Source organism: Eurypyga helias, unplaced genomic scaffold (assembly GCF_000690775.1).
Source record: "Eurypyga helias isolate BGI_N326 unplaced genomic scaffold, ASM69077v1 scaffold16975, whole genome shotgun sequence".
Taxonomy (NCBI): domain Eukaryota; kingdom Metazoa; phylum Chordata; class Aves; order Eurypygiformes; family Eurypygidae; genus Eurypyga; species Eurypyga helias.
This window is the reverse complement of record NW_010252256.1, coordinates 9,992-20,012: the sequence shown is the minus strand read 5'-3', so window position 1 is coordinate 20,012 and position 10,021 is coordinate 9,992. Positions and strand designations below refer to the sequence as shown.

The following is a 10,021-nucleotide window of genomic DNA, read 5'->3' as shown; positions in this document are numbered from 1 at the left end:
CGGCAGCGGAGAGGGGGGGGCACGCCGCTTGCTCACCTCTTGCAGGATCTGCCCTTAGAGCCGGGAATCGGGGAAGACGCCACGGGACCCGGGAGGCAGCCCCGGGGGGATGGACGGGCTGACGCGGGAGAAACCGCAGAGGCTGAAGCGAAACTCGCAGGTGGCAGAAAGCTCTCGGCGTAGCTGGGTGTTGATGTGATGCTCTGTTTCTCTTTCAGGCCGCGCTTCCAAAAGCGACTGTATTGGATTTGTCCTGTAACAACCTCATTTCCTTGCCGGTAAGGCACTAGAGAGCCTTTGTGGGGGTGAATCTGCTGGGGAGTAGTTAGAAAAGACGACTGGTGCTTCAGTCTGTGTTCACCAGGGGGTTTGGAACTGGCATTTTCCTCGTCCTGGGGCGGCTGAATGACTCTGCTGTCAGTCACGGGTCACTGGTGGGTGGTGTTGGCTGAGGCGGGAGAGAGGAAAGGGTGAAGATTGCAGCATCCTCCTGCCAGAGGATCCCCACGTGGATACAGGCCGGTTTCGGCAGCAGTGGACACTTGGGTTTGTTCCTGTTGCGATGCCAGACGTCACCTTGTCCGTCTGTCTGTCCCACTGTTTTCCACCTCCATCTTCCGAGGCAAAGGAGGAGAGCCAATTTTCCTCCGTCGCAGTTCTGTATTAAGTTAAGGATTTGTGGCTTACGTAAGAGGCCGGCAATTTCCATGTTCTCCCGGTTGAGGTTCTGTCATGAAGGTGCTGACAAGGTTTTTCTGGGTTTTAGTCAGATTTCTGCAGTTTGATGCATCTGGTGAAACTGGATTTGAGTAAAAACCGGCTTCAACAGCTGCCGTCGGACTTCGGGCGCCTGGTCAATCTGCAGCACCTGGACCTCCTGAACAACCGTTTAGTCACTCTGCCTGTCAGCTTTGCGCAGCTCAAGGTAAAACTGTTGGCTGGGCAGTTACGTAAAGCTTTGGGATGCAGCCCAGGGTCTTGTGATCCTTCTCAGGTTGATTTCTTTGGTAAACCATCCATCCTGCTGACTACCCGTTCTAAAATTCCGCTGGCTCTGCACTGCAGCTCAGTGAAAGTTATCTCACATCTATTGAAAACGTCTCTGCCCAAGCTTTTTGCTTGTCTTCCGTACCTGTTCCCTTCATGTGAAAACTAAGAAGTTCTGTGCTTCTGCTGTGGGTCTCCTAAATAGTCGCAAGAGTACTGTGCTCTTACTGTATTGTTCCTTTCTGCAGAACCTGAAGTGGCTGGATCTGAAGGACAATCCCCTGGATCCTGTCCTAGCTAAAGTGGCAGGAGACTGTCTGGATGAGAAGCAGTGCAAGCAGGCTGCCGTCAAGGTAAGGGATCTGCTTGTATTCTTATTTTCCTCACTTGGCTTTGTCGGTGGTCGCTGTTTCTCTTTTTGCTTAGCGAGCTGGGCAGCTGCTGCAGCAGTTTGAAGTTTCTTCAGCCTGTGAGGTGCGGACGCGCTGTGCTGCCTTCCCCGCTTCTGTGCCTGTAGGGAGCAAACACTGGGCTGAGTGGGATTCCCTTCCACTAGTGGAGTTGAGAGGACTAAGTGCTGGTTGCCAGGAAAGCGGAAACGTAATTGGATGAAATAATCCGCGTCTAAGCTTACAGTCCAGAGTACAGAAATCTCTGGAGAAGCTCTGGCAAACGAGAGGCTCACATAGGAGTGTTCTGTGATCCTCTGTATTGGCTAGCACCGATCGGGCAGATTTGTTTTTTTAACAGAAAGACCTGTTTCTTAGCTGCAACGATTCATGCGGGAAGGTGTGAGCTGTCCTCAGAGCCATACCAGCAGGGCTAAGGCAGGGCTGGTGCTCGGCCCTGGCTACGCTCCCGCTGCTCTGGTTTGAACTGAGCGTGCAGCGAGCCTCCCGCAGAGCCCTCAGGTTGTTTTCTTGCACCCTGAAGGTACTGCAGCACATGAAAGCGATCCAGTCAGAGCAGGATCGGCAACGGCAACGGAAGCTCCAAGCAGAGCGAGGTAAGCACAGAAAGCCCTCACGTGCTGCCTGCTGAGGACTGTTCTTGATCTCTCTCGCACACCCAAATGTACTGATTGCCATCCAACAAATACGTGTGACTATCAAAATCCTGAGGACCCTGGGAGAGTAGGGTAGAAGGGCTGGAAGGAGAAAGATATCCGGGGATAACTGTGTGATTTCTTACCTGAGTAATAGATCTCTAGAGGAAATGAGCTACAGGTTACCTATAAAAAATATGGAAAAAGAGCACAGGGTTTATTTTGAGGGAGCAAAATGCAAGGTATGTAACATTAAAAAGAAAAACAAAAGATTAAAAAAGAGGATAGTTACTTGATTTGTTTCCTCATTCCAACTGGGAACAGATAAGCAGGTAATAAGGAAGAATGCAATGGCAACCCTCTACATATAAGGTAAAAAACTTCCTGTTAATCCCCAGAAATGGAGAAGAAGCGTGAAGCAGAACAGCGAGCAAAGGAGGCTCAGGAGAGGGAGCTGAGGAAGCGAGAGAAGGCAGAAGAAAAGGAACGCAGAAGGCGGGAGTATGATGCTCAGAAAGCTGCAAAACAGGAAGTGGAAAAGAAAACTAAAAAAGAAAACGTGCAGACCAGAAGTAAGTAGTATCCATTGTGGGTGGGACTGCGGCAGGTTTCATCTTCAGGTCGATTTTGATGCTGCCAGATTTGCTTATATGCAGCCCAGGTACTGGGAGATGGTGAGAGTGGAGGGGGAAAGACCTGTAGGACTTCTAACAGGCTCTGCCGCTGTGCCCTTCCCCCTTCATCTGTGTTCCCGATGAACTGCTGAGCTACCAGGTTCAGACAGGTCTTCAGCTGCTCCTACGGGGAGCATCATAGAATCATAGAATGGTTTGGGTTGGAAGGGACCTTAAAGATCATCTAGTTCCAACCCCCCTGCCATGGGCAGGGACACCTTCCACTAGACCAGGTTGCTCAAAGCCACATCCAGCCTGGCCTTGGACACTTCCAGGGATGGGGCAAAGACATCCAGGGATGGGGCATCACGCATCTCCTTTTAAATGTACTGAACTGGATGTGCAAAACCAGATCTGGTGCTTTGCGCCCTGTTCGCTGCCTCCCATGAAACTGCGTCTGAAACGTTTCAGCCCAAACAGGTACATCCTGTGCATCTGTTTATTCACCAGTTAAGGGATGAACATTCACGACAAAAGACAACTGCAGCAAGGGCTAAATCAGCTTACCTGAGCGGCTCGTTTCTCGGTGGAGATTGTTAAAGGTGGTTGATTAATTCCTCACGCACTCTGTCTTGTAAATGGTCTCCTTACAGAGCCGGCCTCCAGTTCTCGTCCCCCTCAGCCAGCCAGGCACAAGCACTCCTGGTCGCGGTCAGTGCTGAGGGTCCTGCTCTGCGTGCTGCTGTGCGTCCTCTGCGTTTTGGCCGCCTGCAAGCTGACGGAGCTGCAGCGTCAACCTCTCTGCGTCAGCGTCAACACTCTCTACGAGGACGTGGTAGCCGCTCTGCAAAACCACAAAACCCTGCAAAATATGCTACAACAGAACTCGCAGCAGTGATTGGCCTGGGTAGGCGCTTGCTTCATTGGCATCTCCCTCCACCACCTACGCAGCCAGAATTCCTATGGAATTGTGTTCTGGTGAAACTGCTTTTAATCAGTCAGCATTGGTTTGCTGGTCCACTCCACTCACAGAGCAGAGTTATTGTTCAGATCATCTTTGCCGTGCATGTGTCGCAGTTGGCCTGTACCTCCCGTGGTTTGCCCACATTAACCTAAACTTGTTACCACTTCTTACCTCGGAGGGATGTTTACCTAGATTGGGAGATACAGGAAGCTGCCACACTATGGGAGTGGGAAAGACCAGCCCTTGCGTTATCTAGGTAACTGTAGCTGTCCTGGAGGTAAAAGGTTTTTATACATATCCATTCCTTGCTCTCATTTCTGTTTGTGCTAAAATTGGTGATACGGCTGTGTGGGAACAATGCATTAAGGCGTACTCCAGGACCAATTACAAGTGTGTAGGATGGCTGTGTGTCTGGATGTTGGGGCGAAGAAGCTGATGTACCACTGAAAGGAGCTGAAAATTTTCAATACAACAGTTTTCGCAGCAATTTGTGTGAACTGAATGTTTATGTTGCTCATGCAGTTGTCCTTTTCATTAGGTCTTTTGGAAACAGCCCCAAATCATTTCCGAGCATGTTCATTTTAACCAGCTAGTGCCAACGAGGCGGCCGCAGCTTAGGAGGGGCTTCTGGACAGTCTCCAGGCCAGTTCTGTGTCTGCGGGCGGGGGGTGGCTGCAGCAGTGACACGCAGCACTGGGTGGCACTGTGGCAGCACGGCCCACCCAGGCGGGCAGGCAGAGAAGGGCTTCCCCTCGGGGCTGTGGGGAAGGCCGGGAGGGTTGTGGGCTTGCCCCTAGAGAAGAAAACTCGCCTGCGCAAAGGCCTATGAATTACTGATCATTTCCTTACAGAGAAAACTGAGAAAAACAGACAAAAAGAGAAGATTGTCATATCCTTTGGAGTGCTACAGTGTGAGTAGAGTGTTGTTACATGCAGCTCTCGGAGACTGAGGCTACATTAGTCACCAGAATTGCTCCCTGTCCTCTGACACCCGGGATTATTGCTGATAAGGGCAGTGTTATGAGAAACTAATCTACAGTAATTCATGCCAAGGTCATTATCAAGGCAGTAAACCTTCACCTTTCTGTAACATGAAGGCTGTGGTTCCCCACGTACCACGTAGGAAAATGTGACAGCACAATACAAGATAAAAGGGAGGAAAGGCTGTCTCTGGCTATAGCTGTGTATGTGTTTTCTGAGCTCCCTTGAAACAGCTTTAGGCTCTGCTTTTGGTATCAAACTCATCACATTCTTCAGAAGATCTTTGCTCACTCTCACGAAACGTGACAACATTCAGAGCGACGTTTCCTCTCTGCAGACATTCCTTCCAGTGTCCGGCAGGATCCTGCTGCTTTGCCATCTAGGAGAGTGCTGCTTAAGCTCCCAAATGCCAGGCTAATGAGATTTATCAATTCAGGTCAGAAACACGCTACCTGCCAGGCAAGGGCTCCTGCCGAACACCCGACGCTAGCCGAGCACATGGGTGTTCTCTCATTTGAGGCAGCACAGTCCCAAAGGGTGGCTTCCACACGCGGGATGAGGTTTAATTCGCTCTCGGCACTCGTCTCCGTAAGTGCTGCTGTCACCAAAGACCTCAGCTGTCCCTGTGTGCTCGCAAGTGCTAATGGCTTCATGGCCAGGCGAGTGTGTTCCCCAATCTGATTAAAAACAGGCTTTTCCTGCCAACTGTTTAGACCTCGTAATTCCAGTGCATATAATCAGATTTCAAGACCCTCTACAGATGAAGCTGTCTGGAGACTGAATCAGGGCAGTCTAAATCTGTATCTGAAAATTAGTCTTACTCATTCCCATCTGCCACAGCGGGAAACTGAGAGTCTGTTTTGCGAGGTAAAGTTCTTCCACCACGCTCTAGTCAGGGGGGACAGCACCGTGTTGCTTTAGCATTAGGGTTTTGTGCCTTGGAGAGGGAAGATAACTACTTGCCATTCAGGATAGCAGTAGAAAGCATTCCTTCCGGCAGGCGGCACACCTGACTGTATTCAAGATGGCACGTTAAGAAGCAAAGATGAATATTATTCAAAATAATTTATTTTCTAGGAAGACAAATAGAAGGAACTCTCAGTACTGTAAGCCGTGTCCAACTCATGCTCTTATGGAAGATGTTCGCCATCTTTCCGTGTAAACTCCAGCCACTCCATGATTTTGTCCAGCCTTCTGCTGGATTGAAGACTAAATGTGTTTGAAGTCTTAAAACTAGGATCAACGACTCTGTTACCTAAGCACTTCTTCCCAGAAGGAAGCAAAGTACTTAAACCAGGCAGACAATAAAATCCTCGTTCCTTGAGGCTACCCAGTGATATCCAAATAGAGATCAGGATCATGGGAAGTCATCTGCAGATAGATTCGTCGGGAAAGTTCGGGTCCAATCCGCCGAGAGGTGGCTGTCACACCGTCACCGCGGCGCACAGGAATATTAGCCAGCAGGTTTTCCTGCTCCCGCTCTGAGGAGCACCTGCTGTAGGCCTAAAAGCAATACAAAGGAATGATGGTATCCACCCACTGCTCAAAAAAAGAATGAAAGCTACGCGCCTGTGAGTGCTCTGAACTTCCACAACGCCCGCTCGTCCCTCGCCTGGCCTCTCCCCAGAGCTCATCTGGGAGCGTACAGGCTGACGCAGAGCCAACGCCGCCCCCTCAGTAGTCTGCTCTGCAAAGCCAAAGCAATGGAGGCCAAGGGATCCGTTCCTTCACTGCCTCCCTAAACAGCTCGTACAGAATCCTTGTGTCAGATTTAATACCAATTAAATGATTTCTACCACTCCTTACATCAGTTGGCTGTTTTCACACAGTACTCAGTGTTCCTGAGGTATCCTTACCTGGCTGAGAAGCTGAGGAGAAGGGTACACAGACACAACAGCCTCAGCCATCTCGATGCTGACACGGTTAAATTGTTGTATCTGCCTCTTCCAAACTTCCAAGAGACCCTTTCCCGAATGATCCACCTTCACCCCTCCACACCACCCCTTCTCTAAGTAGAAAGAGAACCCCGTCTTCTCTCGCTGTCGCCTAGGGAGAGCAAAGAATGGGAAAGCAAATGAGACACCCAGGCTACAAAGAAAATCCTGTCCCTGCATCTGTCGTCACGCAGCCAGAGATAGAGTGCCATTTCTCACTCCGTGCTGCTGTAGACACCGTTGGCATCAAAGTCAATGCTAAACATTTGAACTTATTTTCTTCACATGCATTACAAATTTCCTTGTTTAAGACCAAGAATTCCTACTGGAAAAGGATCCTGTACTCAGGAGCAATCCTTACACAAGCCAACAGGCGTTCAAAGCAGTAAACAAGAATTCACTTTCTGCCTGTCAACCATAATAAAACACTTTTTCGTGTTATTTTTAATGACATCTCATCTCTCCTCATGGCTGAGATGTAAAATACAGCAGCTGCTGCGATAGGAATGCTAGGATTGCGTGAGACTGCACAAGATGGCTTTCTTAGCCATCGCTGTGCAACTTGCTGCCGTCCTTCCCAGCAACGTCTCTCGGATACATAGTGATGAAGAAAAGCTGGTGCTGTAAGAGCCCAACCTTCCTTGCATTCCCTTCACACTCCCAAAATCAGCCTGAGAACAAGAGAGTTACTTGATGTCAAGACTCCAACGTTAAACTGTGTCTATCCTCACCCCTCCCCAGGCAGGACATCAGTTTCCAAGAACTAAGCCTGTGTTGGAGGAGCTGCATTAGCGGCTGCTCTGTGTCACCTGCTCCTTTAAAATCATTACACTGTGTTGTACTGAGGTGCAGCCGTACCTGCTCTTCCCTCCCCGCAACTATGAAAGTGCAGCCTCTCCAAAGATAGGACCAAACCTCATCTGCTGACTCACTTGAACGGTGCTTCGGCTACAGCTTTTGTGAACATAGTGGCAAACTCTCCCAGCTCCTCCCAGCTCTCAAAAAAGCTGACTTGAACTTGTTTCCCCAGCTGCAGATCCACCAAGGCCTGTAAACATCATCAGAAACAACAAATGGAACAATTAATCTTCTCACATCAAACTCCACTCTTGTCCGAAACGAAAAGGGGTCATAACATCTTGCTGTAGGACAAGAACATCGACTCCCTTCCCATTTTGGGAACAGTTCATTTAAGGCACTGAGTATTTGGGGCAGCTTGTGTCCTGCCAGTTCGTATCAGTTTAGTGCCATTTTGGCTGCCGCAGCTCTGCAGTGGCAGGCTCGTTACACGCAGGCCAGCCAGCTCAGCAGGCTGTGAAGGGTGAAGGTGCTGAGGCTGACAGCAGAATCAGGGTGAACAACACCCGTGGGTCTGTGGGAGAGCAGGTATCTGGCTGAGCAGTGGGGAACCGAACCCAAAGAGTCTGTCCATAAACATGTGGACTGACAAAGGCTGAATCCCCCCCATCCAAGAAAGTGTGTGATTAGGTCAAATGTTCAAACAATGGCAGACAAGAGATGATGACTGCATATCTGTTTTAAAGGTACTCACTTCTTCCATGTCCATTCTGGATATCTCCAGGCCAGAACCCTTAACATCCTTTTTTCTTTGTTTCCTCTGTTCCTCTTCTTGGTTTCCACTCACTGCTGCCTGTCGCGGTCTCTTTTTCGACTGATCCTTGAGAGACCTAAGAAGAGTAAAGTAAGACTGGGAGTTCATGCTCTTCCCCAGGTATTTCCCATTGGTCCCTCTGGTGACAGGCTGGATGGACTTTTGCTCTCATTTTTATATAACAAGTAGTGGAGCAGTTCCTGGTTGGAATACCTCTTATGGTCTAGTCTTTGCTAGAAGGAATTAATGTAAACACCCACGGTGCTTTTCAAGGCCACAAGACAACATAGAAATGTTCGGAGGGAAAAAAAAAAATTAACCTGAAATAATTTTCTACTCCAGCTACTGCCAGTGCTAGAATTTTCCCAGGCATTTGCTCCATCGCATGAGCTACATAACTCTGTAGGGTCTCCTTCTGTCCTTCTGTACAGCCCTGGGCCTCCTGCAGACATCAACAGGAAAAAGCAGTTAACCCATTCTGAGTTACACATCCAAGCCCAGACAACATATGGCTCCAATTTTGCAGCTGGGCCTGCAGGTGAAAAAAGTCCCACAGCTCTTCAAGGGCAAGGGAGCAATACTTGATGCAGTATAAAGTTATGGCTGAAATAAATAAAAGTAATTTAAAAAATCCCACTTGATCTGACAATGTTACCTCTTCAAAACTCTGTGAATAATTGTAACTAGGAAAGAACGCTTGTCAGGACTTTGCATTATACAACCCCAGTGGTTTTGATCTATTAATAGTTTCTACAACCAGATTTCTGGTTTACTGAAACCATGGCCCCACCCCACATGAAAACCTTCCTGCCACGAAGAGGGGTGACAAACACCACCCGTTACAGCAAGGCATGTTTGAAAGCACAAAAGCCATAAGCACTCTCACTTGTACGTAGTTGTGAACCATGGATAAAAACTCCTCCAGGCGAAGCAGAACCAGGACATTTGGTTCTTCTGTCCATTCGTCTCCTTCTTCCACCTGTCCAGATACAAAAACAGCCAGACCAACAGTCTGTTTATGATTCACTCACTCAAACTGGTGCTCCCACTCAGAATCAGGGAGAGCATTAGAGGGCACTTACTTGGGTTGCTAAATACAATTACTAACGAGTGCAAATAAAAGAGGAAGAAAAGGGCAAGAGCATAAAGATTTTGTTCCCACACCTGAGGTGACACAGTCTTTCTCCTCCAGGTGATGCTGCAGGGAACAGCCTGACTCTCAACCACACAGGAATAATTTGCAGCCTGCAAAGCACTAAGGATCTGTCCACCACTGTCAACCTGCAAGAGAGCTGAAATCACCCCATGGGTCAGGCCTCCACAGCAAGAGCTGACAGCCACGAACCGGCAGATGCAGGCTGGGAGGATGAGTACCTGGATGTAGCACCACTGTTATGTATTTCTGGCACTCTCCCGGTCGCTGAGCTTTCAGCATCTTGGCAAGGGCTCGCTTCTTCTCTTTTTCCTGCTCCTGCTGCCTCCTCTGTGCTTCTCGCTCCTTCCTCCTCTGCCACGCAGCCTGGCACACTGCCTCCCTTTCCTTCTGACTGTATTTTACCTTCTTGGGAAGCGGGGATGTTCCTGGGCATCCTCCGCTTACCAGGGGTGTATCAGGCTGGTCTGTGGGGTGAGATTGAGGGGCTGGCAGCGGGCACAAAGAAGGCCTCTCAACGCCGCACGTGCCATTCTGGCTGCCACCAGACGCTGCTTCAGATGACGCCAGGGCCTCCCGCCACCCTCTGCTGCCAGGTACCAGCAGGTCACCGCCAGCACCAAGGCCACCTGCCTGCCCCCCGCTCGGCTCGGGGGGCTCAAAGGCCGCGTCCCTCTTCGCTTCCACCCTCCTCTTGATCCTCTCGGGGAGAGGTACCACCTCCACTTCGT

General features: G+C 49.6%; 2 protein-coding genes across 2 annotated transcripts in view; one reads left to right on the top strand and one right to left on the bottom strand.

Annotated features, from left to right (window-relative positions):
• Positions 1-58: 58 nt before the first annotated feature.
• On the top strand, positions 59-3,784 carry LRRC59 (leucine rich repeat containing 59; the record flags this gene model as incomplete). Its single annotated transcript, XM_010152312.1, has 7 exons — positions 59-160; positions 219-278; positions 767-925; positions 1,236-1,340; positions 1,921-1,993; positions 2,431-2,604; positions 3,300-3,784. Coding segments are annotated over 7 exons (918 nt in total), but the record flags the coding sequence as incomplete, so codon positions are not given.
• Positions 3,785-5,917: 2,133 nt separating this feature from the next.
• EME1 (essential meiotic structure-specific endonuclease 1) overlaps positions 5,918-10,021 on the bottom strand; it is a 4,441-nt gene continuing 337 nt past the window's right edge. The window contains exons 2-9 of the mRNA XM_010152311.1: positions 9,512-10,015; positions 9,302-9,429; positions 9,024-9,116; positions 8,458-8,579; positions 8,078-8,213; positions 7,458-7,573; positions 6,448-6,637; positions 5,918-6,094 (exon numbers count right to left, since the gene is read on the bottom strand). Of these exons, the coding sequence (XP_010150613.1) occupies positions 5,918-6,094; positions 6,448-6,637; positions 7,458-7,573; positions 8,078-8,213; positions 8,458-8,579; positions 9,024-9,116; positions 9,302-9,429; positions 9,512-10,015 (1,466 nt within the window). The remainder of the gene's footprint in view (positions 6,095-6,447; positions 6,638-7,457; positions 7,574-8,077; positions 8,214-8,457; positions 8,580-9,023; positions 9,117-9,301; positions 9,430-9,511; positions 10,016-10,021) is intronic.